Source organism: Onthophagus taurus, chromosome 11 (assembly GCF_036711975.1).
Source record: "Onthophagus taurus isolate NC chromosome 11, IU_Otau_3.0, whole genome shotgun sequence".
In the NCBI taxonomy this organism is placed as follows: domain Eukaryota; kingdom Metazoa; phylum Arthropoda; class Insecta; order Coleoptera; family Scarabaeidae; genus Onthophagus; species Onthophagus taurus.
This window is the reverse complement of record NC_091976.1, coordinates 1573288-1596451: the sequence shown is the minus strand read 5'-3', so window position 1 is coordinate 1596451 and position 23164 is coordinate 1573288. Positions and strand designations below refer to the sequence as shown.

The following is a 23164-nucleotide window of genomic DNA, read 5'->3' as shown; positions in this document are numbered from 1 at the left end:
GTTGTACAAAATTTCTTGGGTAACCATCGGGACCCACAATATAAAAACATTGTATCGACAATGTTATTAAACTTTAAAAAATTAGGCTGTTTAATGAGTTTGAAGCTACATTTCCTATTTTCCCATTTAGATTACTTTCAGGAAAATGTAGGAGCCTTCAGCGAAGAAACAGGTGAACGATTCCATCAGGATTTGAAAGAAAAAGAGCGACACTATCAAGGTAGATGGGATGAAAGAATGATGGCTGACTACTGCTGGTCTTTGAAAAGAAACGATAACGCTGCTCAATATAAGCGTAAGAGTGTTAAGTGATCGTATGAATTGATGCGCGATCGTTATCATAAGAAACTAAAATAACATCTAAACTGTTATAAATAGAAAAGAAGTTTTAAAAATACAAAATTAAATACAATAAAAAACAATTAATTTAAAAATATTCGAGAATAAGTGAAAGTTATGAAGTTTCATTGTTATAAAGTATATCAAAGAAAAATATTGTAAATTAATTTTTACTTTCTCACACTATATACGAAGTATATGAGACAAAGTATTGTAATCGTGCACAGATTCGACCTCGACATTTTGATGGATATAGACGGTTTGAGGTCCCCTGAGTCCTGATATTGACCATTCCCAGAAAATGCCTGTGCGTATTTATGTACGTACATACGTATGTAATAATGTGTGTAAACACGATAACTTAAAAACGCAATCAGTTACCGTAATGAAATTTGGTATATAGCTATTAAACCAAAATCGAAAGCTCTTAAACAACTTTTGGACCAAATCCACTAACCGGACATGGCACTTTACCTGAAAACATTCAAATGTTTCATATAAACTTACACTTTTGATATGTATAGCCCAACATATACTTTCGTATACATCTAATAAATGATAAAAAATTACCATATATTGAATTTTAGCGAAATCGCTTGACCGCAAGTGTCACTTTACCTGAACACATTTTAACATTTTCACAATTTTAAAACTTGTAAATAAACTGGAAAATAAAAAGATGTTATTTCAAACATGATGAATTTATTAGTTTTAGGGGACAATTTCTCAGAGATCAAGAAAAATATTTAAATGAATAATATAAGATTTTAAGGGGGCAGAGAAATAGTTTTAAATGGCATAATGACTTCCGCGGAGAAAAATTATCTTTTGATGTAAATTCAGCCTTGAATGTGCTGAAAAATCGTGTTTTTCGCATATTTTAGGTAAGATATCTTGAAAATCTTAGGTGATGAAGCAATTCTGACGTCAGATTCGGATTCAGGGTATCGAAAATTATTTGGAAGGTATAGTCTAGTCTTTGGTTTAAAAATTTGTTGGCCTGTGTTATTTATCAATAAAAAATTAATGTTTTGTTTTGGTTATTATTTTCTGCCTTTCCAGTTTATAATAATGTAAATTCTTGCATAAGTATATATAAGAATTTCGAATTTCCCGCTAAGTTGGTACATCTAACATGGCGACCTTTCTGGCTTCATTTTAGGCGTGGTGGGGACAACAGCATACGCACTCTAGATTATATATAAGACCTCAATGAGTAGCTTGGATAATACCGCATCGCTTTTGTTTTGCGATATTTCTCATATCTGTCATAATAAGGGAGGGGGAGGCCAATGCGTTTTCAAATGTTTACATTTTAATATCTCCCCTAGACCATTCAACCGATTTGAATATTTTTGGTCTTGTTTGAAAGAGCATTTCATGCTCTTTTAAAAGATATTTTCAGTAAGACCGCTTGGTTTAAAACAAATAAGCTAGAGGGCGTTATCTGCAGCGGTTACATATTTTTGTGATTTTTGAAAAAAAGTTAAATGGAACGGTACTATTTACTTCACAGATCATTAATCACCATAAAATTTGCTAAATATTAGTGAAAAGCGCATCTCGATATCTCCATCCATTCTCGAATTATAAAAGAAAATGTTAAAAATTCGTATATCTTAATCGGATCAAGTTACCTTAGGAAACAAATAAGAGAGAACAAAAATTTTATTTTCTGGAACCTTCCTTTATACTTTATCCAAGCTTAGAACTGCTTCAAAACTACTTTTGAGGCGTGTTGAAACGTCAACGGATCAATGAAACATCAACAATGATAACAAAACAAAATAATAATAATCTTTATTATACTAATAACCCGAAGGCATACATTTGTCAATATAAAATTTACAAGAAAGGCGAAAAATATAATATATAAAATATTAGACGTTACATTTACATAAAAACAAATACACAGTCATAATAATCCGTGTCAGAACAGTGGTGGCAGCGAAAACAGTTAATCTGTTCTTATACTAAACACATTCAAAGGCCTCTAAATCATTCAACAATTCTTCAATAGAGTAATATGCTTTACGCAATAAAACATCCTTAATCCTTGTTGCAAAAACTTTAAATGTTAAATTCTTATAACTACCAGGCAGACTATTAAAAAATGTTATTCCATAATAATTATAGGCGTTCCTAGATCTGGTCAGTCTCAATGCATCATGTCGGATGTCACCCCCCCCCCCCTCCTAGTTTTGTAATTCTGAAAATCCCAATTTTTTTTTAGTTGACAATTTCAAACATTCAAAGATATATAATGAAGGCAGTGTCAAAATTTTTAAATTGATAAATGAAGAGCGACAGTCTTCAATATAGTTTAATTTGGCTATATTTCTAATGGCTCTTCTTTGTATACTAAATATTCTTTTATTAATCGCGGCGTGTCCCCAGGTAAGTAGTCCGTAACTGAGATTACTCTGAAAAAGCGCAAAATAAGCGGTGCGCAATACCTCCGTAGAAGAAAATTCAGAAAGACGTCTTAACAAAAAGGCTGTGGAGTTTAAACGAGAAGCTAAAGCTTCGCCATGAAAACTCCAGGTAAGTCCGGGGTCAACATGCACGCCCAGAAATCTGAAACTATCATCAAAATCCAAACTTTTATCTGTGTGCTTTAGTGAAAAGGTCATTGATACTGCTTTATCATTATTCAACGTTAGCTGATTACTTGTCAACCAATGTCTAGCCGAAATAAACATTAAATTAGTTAACAAACTTGTGTCGTCTGCATACAAAATTGATTTTTTAGGATTCAAAAATGAAGGCAAGTCATTTATATATATTAAAAATAGGATAGGGCCAAGATTGACCCCTGGGGAACCCCACTATCAATAATCCCAGGGTTAGATACCAAAGAGTTAAATTTAACAAATTGTTTTCTATTTGTAAGATAGGATGACAAAAGTTTACATGCCTCTGGGGCGACATTATACGCATACAATTTACGAATCAAAATTGAATGAGACACACAATCAAAAGCTTTTGTGAGATCTAAGAAACTTGCTTCGGTGTATTTTGATGTCTCGAAACCATCGACCACATACTCAATAAAGCTTTGTATAGGACTTTCCCTTTCTAAAACCAAATTGTTGTTTATTAAAAATATTATTATCTTCAAAATATTTGATTAATTGATTTTTTAATAGTTTTTCAAAAATTTTTGATAGTACAGGTAATATACTAATTGGTCTGTAGTTCGAAGCCTCATTAATATCACCTTTTTTGAATAACGGTATGACATTTGCAATCCCAAATTCGTCAGGAAAGTAGCCAGCGGATAGACACTGGTTAAACAAAGCAGTCAATACTGGAATCAGACAATTTTTAACATTTTTTAACATTATTGAATTCAGACCAAAGAAATCAACAGTTTTTCCAGATTTGAGGGCATCGAAGGAGTCCCAGACCTCCACTTGAGAGAAAGGTTGAAATGTAAAATATTTATTATTAGCACCATTAACATGTTCAATAAATAATGACAGAGGATCAGCACCACCACTTATATTTTTAGCTAAATTACCAGGGATATTCAAAAAGAAATCATTAAGTTGTTCAGCATCTAAATTACTATCCATTTCGTTGACTCTTTGAGAGGCTTTATTAGTATTGATTATTTTCCAAATGGCAGAAGACTGATTAGTGTGATTCAAAATAAATTTGTCAGTAGCATTTCTTTTAGCTTGACTAACTGCCAACTTATAAGATTTAGGTACGACATTTGTTACGTTCAGCAAGTGTGTACGAACTTTTATTGAATCTGTATAGATCACAAAGAAAACTGAGCTTTTCTTTATGTTGTTTAAGTTCCGAATTGTACCAAGATAAGGTCAGTGAATCGCGTTTATTAATATTGACTGTTATAGTTGGAAAAGCAAACTTAGCAGTATCCCTTAAGATATTATTTAAAGTGGTTTCATATCATTAACAAAACTAAAGTCATAATTTGAAATAATATCAAAACAAGTTTCGAGTCCCCCAACCGTTGTCGGTGCAAACGTTTTATATAATTTACCTTTATTAACCGTAGGAGTTTGAAATTCCATTATTATAGCTAAGTGATCAGAAAAAAACGTGTCAATTATGTTATAGGTGGTCGAATCTGTAAAATTTATAAAGAGGTTATCTAGACAATTTTGTAATCTAGTTGGTTCTAAAAAATTCGATTTCAAATTGAAGCCACTCAGAAAGTCAACTACTCTCAAAGTAGTCTTCTTGTCGTGTAGTTCACTTCTTGTCGTTTGTTCCAAAGTGAACATTGAAATCACCAGCTATCACAATGTTACTATCTTGTTTTTTATTTAAAGACGACAGACCTCTGGAAAGCACTTCCTCAAAGTCATCCAAGCTACCTGACGGGGGGCGGTATAAATAAACCAAAACACTTAGAATTACTTAAATTTTTGGCAAAAATAACTCACTAATGTGCGAAAAGCCTTCCATAAACCTCGATGCATTTATTTAATCTAGTTTCGACGAAAAAAAAGCGCTGCTTAAGTCTCGGTCCTGGACACGTTTCTACTGGTATTTAGTGTTTTGTCATATTTTCCCTGGTTATTGGTTTTTCTTGAAAAGTCAGGTCGTTTAGTCTACTCAATAGATAAAGGGGTGAAAGCAATGTGGGCTTTGCTCGAACCAAGAATGCATATTATGCAAGTTTACATCAGCTTGTGGACAGATGCTTCATGCATCCATAGCATTTATGATGAAAGGTTTGGATTTGCCCAAATCATATTTAAAAGTCAATGGTAATAGTTCAGTCTATTATCATAATCGGTATCTGTTAAGGCCTGATGTAAAAGAACGTGGTGGAGACATTATTCTCTTGAGAAATCTTGTGGACAATTGTTTTCGGAGTTCCCAGATTATGTGGGATCAGATTGCGCACCAATGTGCTTTACGAATTCATAGAGATGTCTGAATGGGCTACACGTTACCAGTTTTCCGTAATCGCTAAGTCAATCTTAAAAACACTTCTAGAGAAAAATGTCTTTCTTTGTCGTAATTGCATTACACATTTTTACCATGCAGTTGCATCGTATTCAAAACATTGAAAATAAATCATCATACGCTCTATCATACGCTTCTACGTTAGTAAATGACATGTTTACAGTTACCATGGTTATGTGATTTGTTTTTCTCGATGAGGTAACTGGATCCGATTGATGGCACTCGAGTTTTTAACATTTTCTTCTATAATTCGAGAACGGGTGGTTATATCGACATGCGGTTTTCACTAAAATTTAGCAAATTTTAAGGTGACTAATGGTCTGTGAAGTAAATAGTATCGTTCCATTTAACTTTTCTTCAAAAATATCAAAAATATGTAATCGCTGCAGATAACGCCCTCTAGCTCATTTGTTTTAAAGCAAACGGTCTTACTGAAAATATCTTTAAAAAGAGCATAAAATGCTCTTTCAAACAACACCGAAAATATTCAAATCGGTTAAATGGTCTAGGAGATATTAAAATGTAAACATATGAAATTGCACCTCCCCGCATTGCCCTCCCCCTCCCTTATTATGACAAATATCAGAAATATCGCAAAACAAAAGCGATGCGGTATTATCCAAGCTATTAAATGATGTTTTCAAAGTTATAGCTCATCGTCTAAATTTCTGAGATAGCGGGAACTTTATGTTTCTCAATGGCAGTTACGCCCCCTAGCGGTCGACTTCAAAATAATTTCCAGGTATTTCTCTTGCCCACTTTGCTTATAAGGATTTTTTTCCCAAACCTCTAAGCCTTACCGTTGTTGAGATACAGCCGCTCCGTACGCTTAACGGGACAACCTGTATATAATGGTACAAGAGTAAAGTGCATTTATTTGAAAAGATATGGAAATAAGTTACTAGGAAAAGTTGTTCAAAAGTAAAAGGTAGTCTCTAATACCAATTTTCGAAAAAATCGGCCGGCTTTTATTTATTTGTGATCTGTTTTGTACTAGTAGGCGTTGATAGTGACAAGCTTTATTGACGCTTTTATACTTTATTAGCCGTAGTATTGTCAGCTTAAAATGCTTACTTTACAGCAAAAACTTCACTTGGTGCTATGTTATGGGAAAGGCGAGAAATGTTATCATTGAGTTATTCAGGAATTTAATGAAAAATTCCTCAATGTGTACAGGGTGTCCCAATTTCGATGTCCACATAGGCTATCTCCGAAACTAAAGGAGATAGGAAAAAAGTAGCTTACATGTCATGATCTCGTTTTTCGAGAAAATGCTAATGCCGAAAACTCCGAACAGCTATCGTCTTTTGTTTTCGCCCTATCGGCAAAAACTGAAAATTTTGCGAAAACGACAATCGCGAATATTTCATTTATTATCAAAGATGGAGTATTATAAATAAAACATTATATGGGCAACTTTTTACGAAGAATTCAGTGGCGTAGGTAGAATTTTTTTCCTATCTTTTATTTTCGAGATTTTAGACGTAACTTTATTTTTTTAAATGGAAACCATAGTTGGCTATGACCTAAAATAATTTGTTATTTTCTTCTGATAACAAATATATATAGTTTGTGGGGTATATTTCTTATAGTTATTGAATAATTAACAAAAATTCATTTTGTTCTATCTAAAACTAATGTATGTATTTAAAAGTTAATGTTGCTATGCTGATAACTATACAGACTATGATGGAACATAATGTATCAATTTTTTTTTGTTCTATTATCTAAAAGGGCACACCATACATGAAACCCAACCTTCTTTGAACACTCAGAGACTTCATTGGTCCAGATGACATTTTGAACAAACAGCAGATTATTTAATTTTTCTAAATATCATCTACAACATTCTAATCTTAGATTGACATCTCCGGCACGTAAATAATGAGTTAGCTCCGCTTTGTATGGTTTATACATATTTTTCTTTCATATTCGGGAGCAGCGGCTTTTGGGTCAGACGTCTTGTTCAATTTCTCTGCAAGATGTTGATGGATTTATCGCAAGTGAAGCCAACACATTGACTACATCCTCTTGCAGGTCATTTTGGTATGTTTTTGCACGTGGTTTGAGGAAGGACCAAAAATCTATTAAATTTTCTGCTAACCGGCTGAAGGTTCTTACGTGCGGTTGTCTTCTTTCCGGATACCTTGTGAAATATAATTCCGTGGCTAACGTCGCATTCTTATCTGATAACATATAGCATTCCATCATGTTACATTTTTCATAATTTTCGAAATTCATTGTAAAGTTTTATTGAGTTTTGTTATACTTTGACACCTAACATGCTGGTGCATCGTAGCAGCACATAATGAAAGAGTTGTTATCGAATTTTTAAATAAAAACTTTGGTAATTATTTGATACATTATGTTCCATCATAGTATGTATGGTTATCACCATAGCAACATTAACTTTTAAATACATACATTAGTTTGAGATAGAACAAAATGAATTATTGTTAATTATTCAATAACTATAAGAAATATACCCCACAAACTATATATATTTGTTATCAGAAGAAAATAACAAACTATTTTAGGTCATAGCCAACTATGGTTTCCATTTAAAAAAATAAAGTTGTGTCTAAAATCTCGAAAATAAAAGATGGGAAAAAAATTCTACCTACGCCACTGAATTCTTTGTAAAAAGTTGCCCATATAATGTTTTATTTATAATACTCCATCTTTGATAATAAGTGAGATATTCGCGATTGTCGTTTTCGCAAAATTTTCAGTTTTTGCCGATAGGGCGAAAACAAAAGACGATAGCTGTTCGGAGTTTTCGGCATTAGCATTTTCTCGAAAAACGAGATCATGACATGTAAGCTACTTTTTTTCTATCTCGTTTAGTTTCGGAGATAGCCTATGCAGACATCGAAATTGGGACACCTGTACGTTTCTGAGACTACTTGCCGTAAAATAATTTTGAAGTTTTTAAGCACTGGGTCATTGTTGCGAATACCTAGAGAAAACAAGAGATACGATGAAAATGATGCAAGCACTTTGTTGGTATTACATTCATTAGAGGTACACCCGAAATTATCATTAAGAAGAAGAGCTGAAAATCTCCAATTTGTTAAAAAGTCCCAAATTCAGAACACAACAAGATACATCCATACAAGCCAGTTTATAATCATGTTTTGGAAATCGGCGATGAAGCAAAACGTTTAGATTTTTGTTTGTGGATTGGCAGTATGGAAAGAGGATTTCATAAGAAAATAATGTTTTCTGATGAATCAACTTTTTCGACCAATGGTGTTGTGGCTTCGCAACATGCACGATATTGGAGTAGTGCCATATTAGAATAGGGCCATACTTCTTTGACACTACTTGTAATGCGAATAGCTATTTAGCTATGTTAAGAAATTTCCTCGACGGTGAATTAGAGAATCTTCCATTAGAATACAGTCGTTCATTTTATTTTCAACAAAATGGATGCCCAGCACATTATTCGGCAACCGTTAGACAATGGCTGGATTGGGAGACAAGGACCAGTTCAGTGGCCTCCTAGGAGTCCAGATTTAACATTAATGGATTTTTTGGGGCTGATTGAAACAAATTGCTGATCGCACATTTCAAATAAATGCCACTTCTAAATGCCGTTGCTTCAATATCTTTACATGAGGTTAGAAAAAGTTTTGACGAATTAGTTGTTCGTTTAAAGGCATGTGCCCAACAGGTTGGTAGTGTGTTTGAGTAAATAAACTTACAACTTGTGCATTGGTGATTTGGAATTAGTTAATTGATATTAAAATAAATTTAATGATCACAAATAAATAAAAGTAGGCCGATTTTTTCGAAAATTGGTATTAGAGACTACCTTTTACTTTTGAACAACTTTTCCTAGTAACTTATTTCCTTATCTTCTCAAATAAATGCACTTTACTCTTGTACCATTTAAAGTTGTTTCAATTTTCTGAACACCGCCTATAAATATGTAAATGTTTCTATCCCAATCTTACTCTAAGAACTAGCAAAACTTTTTATCAACATTAACTTTTTTCGATAAAATTCAAAATAAAAAGGTTTTTCCTATTCAACAACTTTTCCGTGGACATACATGTTATGGTGATGTATTTTTTAATTAACAGGTTAAATTATTTATATGTATAAAATTCAGTTCTTTGTTATATAGTGCAATGCTATGAAATACGTTTGCTTCAACGTAACCAAAATTATTCGTGCAACGACAGCAACAAATCTATCAGAAACAAACTTTTACCCTTGATTTTGTTCGGTTAAAATTTGTCAACGTCGATCAAAAAACACTAAAACACAATGAATCCTATTGGAAATTTTCTGCCGTTTCTATCGGTGCAGAACAAAAATCGATTAAAAGATTTTCAAACCTTTTCTTTCTAGAGAAGAAAGTAGTAACATCTTTACTGATGCATTTTAGACACGCTTTACATCACTTTTCGGATAATCACTTCTTTATATGGCACAGAAAAAACTCCTATACTTTATAAAATCGCGAGGAAAATCTCCTCTATGCAGTGGTATATATTAGCAAGTAATGACTTGATTTTACAAGCAATTTCCTATCTGAATGTTAACGTCGTCATAATTTTTATATGATAGGGCCAAAACTCAAAAATCATATAGAATCGACAGTAAATTTACTATTAATACCTCTATTAGTACTGATGTTGTTTTCTGTATGGCCAAAAAGCCAAATTTTATTTGGCAAGAAATTTTATAGTATCAAACATTCTGATAAGAATTTCTTGCCATTTCTTTGTTTCTTCCTTTTCTAAGTCTGAACTCCAACACCTTCCATTTGCAATAATTTTGGTTGTGAAGTGCACTTGAAACCTTAGGATTTAATTTCCACCAAGTATTAAATCCATCAGATCAGCAAATCTCTTATCCATTCGGTGTGTGAACGGATATCCGGCAATTATCCGCTATCCGGCCATTTTTAAAAATCCGGCCGGATACCGGATAGTTCCCAAATATCCGGCTTTGGCCGGGTATTAAAACTTATTACTTAGTACTGCACCATTCACAGCAATTAGTATCTCTTCTAGGTGTTGAACACTGCAGATAACAATCAAGTTCAACCCCAATAGGACTTTTTTCATTGAATACAACTTTATTTATATCAGGATTGTCATTAGCAACCTCATTGTAACAATCCCAATACGATATATAAAATCTCTTGTTGCAGTTTCGTCTAGTTTTCTTCTCTTCGGTTGTAATTCATCATCACATTCATTACTAATAACTGACGCTGTTATCACTTTCGATTATTAATTAAAGTATTCTCTTTTGAATGCAAAAAAACGTTTTGAAAAATCACTTTCAGTTTTTGAGAAATAAATTTTTGAAATGATCGACAATTTTTTCAAATTTTACAATTTTCGCCGATTAAGTTTTAAAAATTCGTATAAAATCCATTGCTTAGAATATAAGTATGACACTTTTATTAACACTTTGGGAAATTTTCATAATTTCCCAAAATGTTAATAAAAGTGTCCTCTTTCCAATGAACCAACACTATTTGAAAAATAACTTTTAGTTTTTGAGAAAACAATATTTGAAGTGTTGATAAAATTTTCGATGTTGAAATTTTCATCGATAATTTTCAAAATTCGCTATAAAATTCATTTCTTGAAGGATCCTTGTGGAAATATCACCAATTATTAATTAAAGAATCCTCTTTTTAATGCAACAAGCCGTTTTGAAAAATCACTTTCAGTTCTTGAGAAATAAATTTTTGAAAGGATCGCCAATATTTTAGAATTTTGCAATTTTCGCCGATTATGTTTTAAAAATTCATATAAAATTCATTTTTGGGAATATAAGTATGGAAATTTCCCAAAGTGTTAATAAAAGTGTCCTCTTTCCAATGAACCAACACTATTTGAAAAATAACTTTTAGTTTTTGAGAAATAATATTTGAAGTTTTGATAAAATTTTCGATGTTGCAACTTTCATCGATAATTTTCAAAATTCGCTATAAAATTCATTTATTGAAGGATCTTTGTGGAAATATCGCCAATTATTAATTAAAGTATCCTCTTTTTAAAGTTGCTTCGTTAGTTAGATCAGCATCAAAAAAGTTCATTTTGTATCTTGGATCAATAATGTGGCGAATGTTCTGAAATGTACCAGAAATTATAACCATAATGGCCGAAGGAGATGCCGAATATCCGGCTTTTCGCAAAATCACTATCCGTTCCATCACTAATGCATACATACCAAACCTTGGACGATTTTGCTGTCGTTCAGCAAAATCGTCCAAGTTTTGGTTTTGAACGCAGACACTACTAATGCTGTGATCATCAGTCTTTATTTCTAAGCTATCGAGGTCCATGTCTAGGCATACAGATGCAGACTCTAATTGAGTAAATGTTATTGGAATTTGATTTCAAATTTTCTCAAGATATTATTTATTGTAACAGTTTGCCGTCCCTTAAAAGTGCCACTCCACTACTCTACGCTACTGGATAGACGAGTTGAGTTTATTTTTATTTTTACCTCCTACCGCTAAAATTTGCGGTTTTAATTTACATTTTTCTTATCTTATGAATGAGATCGTTTTACAAAGCTAAAAATCTTATTTTTAACAAAATTACAACAAATTATTTTTGTGTTAGTTTTTGTGTTGTTAAATATGTTTTATTGCTATTATGATTTAATTCTATAAAAATATTTAATAATAATTATGTCTACATCAATAAAATAAATATGCCATAAAATTTTTAAAGCAATATAGGCAACCAATTTCACATTGTGTTAGAAGAAGACTTGTAAACAAACATTTATTTTTTTCCTGCTGTAAACTACCCTTGAAAGCAAATAGATCGCGGAGGTTTTTCTGAATTCAGTCAGTTTAGAATTTTCTGTTTCATTAGTTCATTAAAATTATAATAAACTTTTAAAAAAGTTGAAAATTAAGGAAGGTTGTAGCAGTGATTTTGATGACATTATGATGGTAAGTATCAAATATGAACAATAACATATTTTAATAATTTTGTCCTAACCTCTTAAATCGCTATTTATATCCCTGTTTTATGTAAATTTATATTTATAATTTATATATCAAGATCTGTAGAACAAAAAGTTATTCGATTCACCAATTGTTTGCGAATTCCGGAAGGAAGACCGATTGTGACGTCGTGTCGGTCTCGTATCGATTGTTACACTTATCGAAAGTTCAATTTTGAAAACAGAACTCATAATCAGAATATAAAGTACACGACAATACAAAATAGCAACAATGTCTGTTTCCGTAATTAATTTATGTAAGATATTCACTCTGGAAATCTTCAAGTAGTCCATCATAGGTTGTACTAGGGGAATCTTCTATTCTATAATATGTTTCACGATTTGATTTTCACCGCATTCACAAAAAGACGTCAATTTCTTGCCAAATTTATGCAAAAAGTAGACGCATCTTCCAAGCTGGGTCCCGGTTCTGTTTAGAGTTTACCAGGTTTTACGTGGTAAATCAAAACCGAGAGGCTTTTGGGTAATGCATCGAATCTGATTATTGTCCTTTGGTATCTATTTATGTCAAGCATTAGTCAAGATGAATTTTTCATCTGTAGCAGTGGCTGCTGTTTTGATCGGTGAATTTCTGGATCGGAGGCAGATGTAGTTGGTATCCTCAATCTCCTTGTGTATTAGTAGCTTTTGGTTGCTCAAGATCTACTTGCACTCTCTCATGAAAGTATTTACTACTGGAACCCGTTCCACTGGAGTAAATTTGATAACCTCTGAGATCATTCTCATCGTGTTATTGACTTGATCAATTTTGTGGATATGAAGGCTATTAAGCGGTTGAGAAGAGGAGGCTCATGTTGTTCCACCGAGCTTTTGTATATAACATTGTTCCTAGTTTTTTAGTTTATTCACTTTTTCCATTACATGTATGTTTTTCAAATGAGAACGTTCTATAAAGTGTAACGACAAGTTTATTGTTTCGATGAAATCATGTTACCTCAGTTTTGCTGGCGTTTGGTTGAAGACGCATTTCCGGAAGTGCCTTCCCATATATATAGTACATATAGTATATAAAACTGAACCAAGAATAGACTCCCGATGGAACAATGACAGGATCCGACTGTACCGAATTTAATCTTACAGATTGCGGTCTATCCGAAAGATAAATATTGAACAATCTAATCGCTTTATCATCCAATCCAATAAATTTTAGAATACTAAGCACTAGGCTATGATTAAGTATATCAAAAGCCTTGGTGAAATCAAGCAAAATTAACAATGCTGAGCTATCTACATCCAATGCACCAAAAATATCGTCGATCAGGTCCAGCAGCGCACTAGCACAACTAAACTATTCCTGAAGCCAGATTATTTAAGTGGTAAAATGCAATCGGTGTCTAAATAAAGCTACAATTGCTCAACCATGAGTCTCTCCAACAGTTTTGGAAGTACCGGCAGTATTGCTATGGGTCTTAAACCCTTATATGTAGTGAACGGATTCGTTTTAAGAACGGGAGTTATAAGTCCTTGCCTCTACGACATTGGAAACACTGATTCAGTAAGACAGAAATTAAGCATGTGCATAAGCACATCAAGAATGCACGGGCAACCTAAGCGTACCATGTCCAAACCAATCTCATCAGATCCTACACTAGTGGATTTTATATTCAAAAGTATTTTCAGAATGTGATCTGAAGATACCTTACGAAAACTCATTGTTGGGGCGTCTGGGTGCATTCTATTATTGTAATAATACGATTGGAGATTAATATCAGACTCAACCAGAGTACTTTTTACAGAATTGCTGAACAAGGTGTTAATATTATTAGGATCAGCCAAATGCGAATAGAAGCAGCGGATGGTTCTTAAAATATTAAATTTTTTAAGATGATTCCACATATTTTTAGAATTATTGACTATCAAATTTTGTTCAAAAAATGTCACCTTCTCCCGACCGATTGCTCCCGTAATGTTGAATTTTTTTTTACACTTATTAAAAGTATTGTTCCTTAATTTGATCACATGTCTGATATTCCACGCGATCCAAGGTAATGGACCTTTCTTTAAGGTTTTCTTTAAAACGGGATAGAGACAACAGAACGTCATTGAAATAGCTAACTTTATCATTGATATTGTTAAAATCAAAAACATCTTCCCAGTTCATCAGATCAATATTTTTATTAAAGGCATCTATATCAATATTACGTAAATATCGAACTAATTTGTCTGGTTTCACATTTAGATACAGAAGTTTCCAATTGGCAATAAACTAGCAAGTGATCAGAAAACATAATAATTATATCAATGAGTGTTTCACAGTTATCCGATATTTATGTAGGTTGTTCAACAACTTACCTCAAGTTAAAACCTTCTAATGTGGCTAGGAAAGAATTTGCTAAAGGCCCATCGACCATAAGATTAATGTTAAAGTCGCTTAATATTAATAACTTGACATTTATAACAGTTTCGGATATAATGACCAACCCCACCACCTCTAGATAATCTATCAGCTCTAAAGAAGTGCAAATTTTCAATTTAAATAACAGAATTATTAATGTTGGGGCTAAGCCATGTTTCAGATATAGCAAATGCATCACAATCAGAACGGTCCAAATACTCACTAAAGTGTACAAGCAATGACCTCACGTTCAAATGTTCCACACGAAAATTGCGCATAAAAAGAAATAATTAAAGGAATGAACAAATGGAATAGCAATTCTAACAAATATGCCAGTCAGCAAATGAGACACGAACGGATACAAAAGACTGGCGAAGGTAACAAAAAAGTACCAATTTATAAGAACTACAGTATATCTGATGTTATAAAAAAAGAGCAAATGTAAAAAACACAAAGATATACAGGTGTCCCGTTAAGGGTACGGAGCGGTTGTATTTCGACAACGGTAAGGCCTACAGGTTTGAGAAAAAAAATCCTTATAAGCAAAGTGGGCAAGAGAAATAGCTGGAAATTATTTTGAACTTCATAATTCGACCGCTAAGGGGCGTAACTGCAATGTATGTATGGATTGGGCCCCTTGTGCATCCTCCCATTACACCCTCTGGTCACATCAACCAGCCTAAGGATTTACCAAAGGCTAGAACAGCTCCTAGAGGTGCATTCCTGATGTCATCTGTGATTGGCCATTCCTCCCCATTCCCCCTCCTCATTCTGCGGTAGGTCAGAGACGGGCAATCGCACAAGATGTGTTTAACCGTCTCGTCATCCTGTTCACAGGCTCGACAAAGAGGGGAGCTAGCAAGCTTCACGTTTTGAAGGTGCTTATTTACTTACAGTGTCCCGTGAGGAGACCTGTGGCAGTGCGAAGGGCACTTTTACCGAACCGGTGTGAAGACAGCAGTAAAAGATAGCAGTAAAAATTTCCGATGATACCCGAACGCCCATAGACGTCCGTAATACCGGACACACGGGGGCTCAATTTTTTCGAACAAAAAAACATTACATTATCAACTTAAGAAGTTAATTACAGTATATTAAAAGTAATTAATATATTTATCACTAATATCAAGGTACAATCAACAATTTTAATTAAAATAACTGGCTCCAGCTCCCTTATTGGTTCGAAGATCCGCACCAAACTTTATATACGCCTTCTAGACATGATAAGAAATATATTTATCGAAAGAAATTCCACTTGCAAAGGGTCCGCGGAGGTGAACTACCCACCAGTAGATTTTAATTACCCCTACCGCCCTTATTCGGGCGAAGATCCGAACCAAACTTTACACAAATCTTCTAAACTACATTAGAATCAAATATCCGTTAACAATTTCCACTTGCATAGGAACCGCGGGGGTGAACTAGCCACCAGTAGATTTTAATTACCCCTACCGCCCTTATTCGCTCGAAGATCCAAACCAAACTTTACACAAGTCTTCTAGACTACGTTAACATCAAATATCCGTTAACAATTTTCACTTGCATAGGGACCGCGGGAGTAAACTACCCACCGGTAGATTTAAATTACCAATACGAAGGGGGGCGTTGACAACTAAAAAAACCAGGAGGTCGACTTTATCCTTTCGGGTAAAATTATATGGGAAATAATTAATAAAAAACGCGCCAACAAAATAGACAAAATTAAAGCCAAATTCGATCCAAATGATGTTAATGATTACTTTATTAAGGTACCTCTTGAACTACTAAATGGCTTAAAAAAGTCCAACATAAATGATAAATTTGATTGCCTTTCGCAAAAAATTAATGTTGCTGATTGTGGGTTTTCCATTGATCAAGCAACATTTGTTGAGGTTCGTGACATAATAAACTCGCTAACATACATGGATGATTGCCGTAGGTCCTTTACAAACCATAATATACTGACCTTTCCGTCATTGTACATTTTGGAATGTGTAATATTTGTAAGGCGAAATCTTGACGACTTTATTAGTCATGACACTTTACATAAATATCGGACTAGAAACGGTACCCAACTGAGACCGACCTTTTGTAGACTAGGTCGAAGTCAGTGCCATTTTAAATTTCTTTGAGTAAAATTCTATAACAAAATACCGAACGCCATTGCTCGGTTGCCTCCTGAACTGTTCAAGAATAAAATTAAAACTTTTTTAATTCGGAAGGCCTACTATTCGTACTCTGACTATTTGTGCGACACCATACACTTGCGTTACTTTGGTGGTTAATGTTAATGTTTTTGTTCTGTAAACAACTGGATGTTCGATGATTTTTTTGTTAAGTACTAAAGTTAAGACTGCTGACGTATTTATATAAATATTGTTAATATTTATACTAAATAAATTCGAATTTGAATCCTCGTTTTTTTCAACTATAAATATGGCAGGAATAAATGCCCACATTTTGTACAGTTTCAGCGACAAAACAAAAGCAAAGCCGCAATTAAGAAAAGATTTTCTAAAAAATTTGACATTGAAGGTGAACGGATTTTTGATTGAAAGAAGCCAAATAACTACCCTGAACCAACAGGGTAGTTAAAACCCAAAAGGGAAAGCTCCAAGAACAAACAGATATAGACACTCCATCGACATCGCAGCAAACAGATCCACATTCAAAAAAAATCAGAGAACGATGCCAATTATGTGGTAGGGCTAAAAATAATTATACAACAAAAAAATGTGATGAGTGCTATGAATTTATGTGCAAAAAGCATCTGATTAGAAAAAAGTTTATCTTAAATGTAATGATCCCAATAATTCAGATGACTCATAATAATATTAATTTTTTTTTAAATTATTTTAGAATGTCATAAAATTGTTAACGGATATTTGATTCTAACGTAGTCTAGATCACTTGTGTAAAGTTTGGTTCGGATCTTCGCCCGAATAAGGGCGGTAGGGGTAATTAAAATCTACTGGTGGGTAGTTCACCCCCGCGGTAACTATGCAAGTGGAAATTGTTAACGGATATTTGATTCTAATGTAGTTTAGAAGATTTGTGTAAAGTTTGGTTCGGATCTTCGACCGAATAAGGGCGGTAGGGGTAATTAAAATCTACTGGTAGGTAGTTCACCCCCGCGGTTCCTATGCAAGTGGAAATTGTTAACGGATATTTGATTCTAATGTAGTCTAGATCACTTGTGTAAAGTTTGGTTCGGATCTTTGACCAAATAAGGGCGGTAGAGCAAATTATAATCTACTGCGAGGTAGTTCACCCCCGCGGACCCTTTGTAAGTGGAATTTCTTTCGATAAATATATTTCTTATCATGTCTAGAAGGCGTATATAAAGTTTGGTGCGGATCCTCGAACCAATAAGGGAGCTGAAGCCAGTTATTTTAATTAAAATTGTTGATTGTACCTAGATATTACTGATAAATATATTAATTACTTTTAATATACTGTAATTAACTTCTTAAGTTGATAATGTAATGTTCCTGTGTTACGGACGTCTATGGGCGTTTGGGTGTCATCGGAAATTTTTAAGGCTGTCTTCACACCGGTTTTTACCGAGCCCTACGAAGAACTGGGCTGTTGCGGCTGAAGGATATTTTAACAATTCCTTGGCGAGATGACAGCCCGGGGTACGGTCCCACCCGTTTAAAAATTTTTTGTGGGTAATGCGCTTTATTAACTCGATATGAGTAGCTAAAGAGGGGGTAATTATCGGCTCGGGTGCACAGGGCGCTCTACCGGCAGCACGTTTGGCTAGCTTGTCCGCGTGGTTGTTACCCTTGGAGCCGGAATGCCCTTTAATCTACTGGATTCTGACATGATTGTATTTCGCGGCCTCCTCCAGTGTTTTGTGACAATCCATAACTACTGCAAACGTTATAATAACTCTGCTTAAAGCTAAAAGAGATTGTTTACTGCCTGTAAAATTAGTAAAACACTTACCCCGCTGGTTGGATTCAACAATGCAATCAGCAGCAAGTTTAATAGCAGTTAGTTCCGCTTGTATGACGGTGGTGCCAGACACTAAAGGTTCCGAGAGGCGAATCGGAGGATCGTGAGAGAATGGATGGTCCTTTTGAAAAATCAGTGTAGATCTTAAAAGTTCTTTGTACATCTACTACTTTGGGACTGACGTGGGTACTTCACCCACTTCTTTGAGAAAACATATTTTGCTGGTCTGTGATCAGTCTTACACTCGAGTAGGGGTGTGTCTAACACTGCTTCCCTCCAGAGTGTTGAACTGCTGCCAACGTCCTCACCCTTCATAGTTCCTACTGATTGTAGCCTTTTTATGACTACCAACGCCACTTCCTGAATATGTAGGTTGAGTGGTAGTAAATTTTGCATGATTTCCATGGCCGCGGTGGGGGTTGATCTGTAATAGGTTGACCTGTAATAGACAGACACGCGAGTCTCTGTGTTCTATTAAGTGCAGTGGTGGCGGTAGACTTAGAAGTTCTAGCCCTTAATTTGACGACCCTATGTCTTAGAGTGCTATGCTTAGAAGTTACACATTGCGTAACTGCAATAGAGAAACATAAAATTCCCGCTATCTCAGAAAGTTAGACGATGAGCTATAACTTTGACAACATCATTTAGTAGCTTGGATAATACCGCATCGCTTTTGTTTTGCGATATTTCTCATATCTATCATAATAAGGGAGGGGGAGGCCAATGCGTTTTCAAATGTTTACATTTTAATACCTCCTGGACCATCGAACAGATTTGAATATTTTTGGTCTTGTTTGAAAGAGCATTTTATGCTCTTTTAAAAGATATTTTCAGTAAGACTGTTTGGTTTGAAACAAATAAGCTAGAGGGCGTTATCTGCGGCCATTACATATTTTTGTGATTTTTGAAAAAAGTTAAATGGAACGGTACTATTTACTTCACAGACCCTTAGTCACCTTAACATTTGCTAAATATTAGTGAAAACCGCATCTCGATATCACCATCCGTTCTTCATCAATTATAGAAGAAAATGTTAAAAACTCGAGTGTCATCAATCGGATCCAGCTACCTCATCGAGAAAAACAAATCACATAATCATGGTAACTGTAAACATGTCATTTACTAACGCAGAAGCGTATAATAGAGCGTATGAGGATTTAAACTTGCATAATATGCATTCTTGGTTCGAGCAGAACCCATATTGCTTTCACCTCTTTATCTATGGGGTAGACTAAACGACCTAACTTTTCAAGATTAACCAATAACCAGGGAAAATATGACAAAATACTAAATGCCATTAGAAACGTGTCCAGGGATGAGACTTGAACAGCGTTTTATTTTTCGTCGAAACTAGAATAAATAACTACATCGAGGTTTATGGAAGGCATTTTGAACATTTGTCAGCTATTTTTGCCAAAAATTGAAGTAATTCTAAGTATTTTGGTTTATTTTGTGTTATTATCATTGTTGCTGTTTCATTGTTCGTTGGCTTTTAAACACGCCTCAAAAGTAGTTTTGAACCAGTTCTAAGCTTGAATAAAGTGTAACGAAAGGTTCTAGGTAATAACATTTTTCTGCTCTCTTATTTGTTTGCTAAGGTAACTTGATCCGATTAAAATATACGAATTTTTAACATTTTCTTCTATAAATTGAGAATGGATGGAGATATCGAGATGCGGTTTTTACTAATATTTAGCAAATTTTATGGTGACAAAAATATGTAATCGCTGCAGATAACGCCCGTTAGCTTATTTGTTTTAAACCAAACGGTCTAACTGAAAATATCTTTTAAAAGAGCATAAAATGCTCTTCCAGACAAGACCAAAAATATTCAAATCGGTTGAATGGTTCAGGAGATATTAAAATGTAAACATTTGAAAACGTATTAGCTTCCCCATTTCTTATTATAACAATTTTTTATTGATATGATTGAACCATTCACTTTAGCATAAATTTTCCCATCTTATCCAGCAGTTCCTGTAGTTATATGTACTTCTCCCTAGCAGCTGTGAAATAATATGTAAAAGCGGTCAAATCTGCTTGTAGAGATATTTTTGAGTTTTTAAATTTGGTTCTTGCTTTTATTGCAGCATTTCGGATTTTATAACTAATAAATTTAATTATAATAGAACGTGGACGCTGACTGTCTTTTTTTTTCGACGTAATTCGTTGCGAAATTTTGGTTGAATGCGCCTTTTAGTTTCCACTGGGCACTTAACACATTGGTTAAATATGTGTATCGTCATTTTATTGACGTTTGCAAAGTACTCCTTACTGCAGTCTTTTACTGTGAATAAGTCCCATATTGACCCTGTAGATCCACAGTAGATCCGGTCGCTCACTACTGAGTTTAAGTACTGACACTAGTGACTGATGACCTTGAGGTGATACGCCCAGCCAGTGCACCACCCCACCCTTTGTGCCAATCAAAATGCGAAGATTCCAGTTCTAACTTCTTTGCTCAGTACACCTGTACCTACCGCGCCACCCAAATAAATACCCGAGTGTGAGTAGGTAAATAAAATAATATTTATATTTCTGCAAATCCCTAATTGTGACTATTTTACATTATTTAATTATTCCTTTGAACCGATCTCTTAATACATTGCAACATATAATATTGATGACTCTAATAGGCACGTTCGACGCAGAATGGTGCAGTTGGAATTGGTCAATCAGAATCGCCCAGCAGATGGCAGTCAACTTCTTTTGATGCACAATTTCAAGGAGGTGGCCAGAGAGGTATAAACATTTAACTTTTATTTATATAGAAAAACATTCATCAACTGTACCTTCCAGTACATGCGCTTACATAATCACACTCAGCGGACTGTTAGTGCGCAATAAGCTCAGATATTTGCGAAAAAACTAAACCTAGAACTAGAAAGTTTCGGGTTAAGCCGAGCGTCTTCAGACTAATTTTCCGTGCGTATGTACATTTTTTAATTTTTGCTTATTTTATTTTATATTTAGATCTTGATGACCGAAAATTAGTTCAAGAACAATTCATGTTAATGTTGCATAATCATATTTGCCAAAACCGAGAATTTGAGGGAGCGAATGACGTAGAACTATGCCCCATTGTAGTATCTCATTGTGAAAAGATGAAAACATTGTTAGATCATATGGTTTCATGTCTATTACAAAAATGCCCGATACCTCACTGTACCTCTGCAAAGCAAATATTAAAACATTGGAAACATTGTGTGCAAACTGATTGCCCTGCTTGTTTCCCGTTAACACAAATGAATAGAAGCAGGAATAATCCTTTTCATGAAGAAACATCTCTACATCTTGCCGCTATCGATTCAATCTTACAATGGGGTCAACTATTAATCATAAATGGAACGTATGTTAACGCTAAAAACAAATGCCAACAAACGCCATTACATCTTGGCACTATAAACAATAATTTTGAATTCAGTAAAATGTTAATTGAAAATGGGGCGGACGTTAACGACAAGGATAATCGTGAGGAAACACCCTTACACATTGCTATCGCGAATAACAATCTTAAATTTAGTCGAATGTTGCTTGAAAATGGCGCGGATGTTAACGCTAAGACCTATTTGTCAGAAACACCTTTACACTTAATCGCTACAACTGAAAACATTGAAATGATGCGGCTCATGGTGGAAAATGGGGCAGATGTGAACGCCCTAAATTACAACGAAGAAACACCCCTACATCTTTCCTGTAATAATATTAAACTCAGTCGTTTTCTAATTGAAAATGGAGCGGATGTTAATGCTAAGGATGGAGATGGAAAAACTCCTCTTCACCATATTGTCTCTGAATACGGTCGTAATTTCAACAACGAATTTATATGCATGATGTTATATTACAATGCGTCTGTAAATGAAATTGATAAATCAGGGGAATTTCCGTTTATGATTGCTGTGAAGTACTGGAACTATAAAATAGCGGATATATTATTTGATTATGTCGATGAATTAAATTATAAATCAGTATTTATTTCCACATTGTCGACAATTTTTGTTAATGACCTAATTAATTCGGTGCCTGAGCGCGTTTTCGAATACATCGATAAAATTAAAATAGAGGAGGCATCAGATGAGATAATAGACGAAGATATTAACTGCGCCGAATTATTATACACATCGATATACACGTGTTTTAGTCAATCCGCTGAAAGTCTAAAATGGGTTTGGTTACTGTTGAGTAAAGGATTTCCAGTGACATTAAAAGATATAGAAATATTTCATAACGAAAAAGGATTCTGCAATGAAATCGAAGCAATTTTATCATCGGAAGTGCCTATTGGTTACGAATACGGTTGTCAACCCTTCATAAAGACGTTAATTTTCAATAAAAGAAACAACGACGAAGGCATAATAAATAATCGTTACTTTAGTGAAGATGGGTGTGTTCCTAGTTTAAAACAAATAGCTCGAGATTGTTATAGAAAAACTATTTTTGATGAACATCAACGTGAAAACGGCGTGAATTATAAAGCATTTAATGTTATTATGCGAATGAATATTCCTAAAGTAATCAAAGATATTTTATTATTAAGGCGACCGATTTACATAATCAATTGAATGAAAATATTATATGATAATGTTTAGT

The 23164-nt window shown here is 34.2% G+C and overlaps 1 protein-coding gene across 2 annotated transcripts in view; it reads left to right on the top strand.

The window, feature by feature from the left end:
- Positions 1-23164, top strand: part of LOC111418453 (ankyrin-1-like) — a 27976-nt gene extending 4812 nt beyond the window's left edge. The window contains exons 1-3 of one of the 2 annotated variants that reach the window (XM_023050996.2): positions 12053-12226; positions 21211-21316; positions 21548-23164. In XM_023050996.2, coding sequence (XP_022906764.2) covers positions 12221-12226; positions 21211-21316; positions 21548-23136 — 1701 coding nt within the window. In that variant the 5' untranslated portion in view covers positions 12053-12220 and the 3' untranslated portion in view covers positions 23137-23164. Of the gene's footprint in view, positions 1-12052; positions 12227-21210; positions 21317-21547 lie in introns of those variants that run through there. The other variant, XM_071199704.1, reaches the window with a different exon arrangement.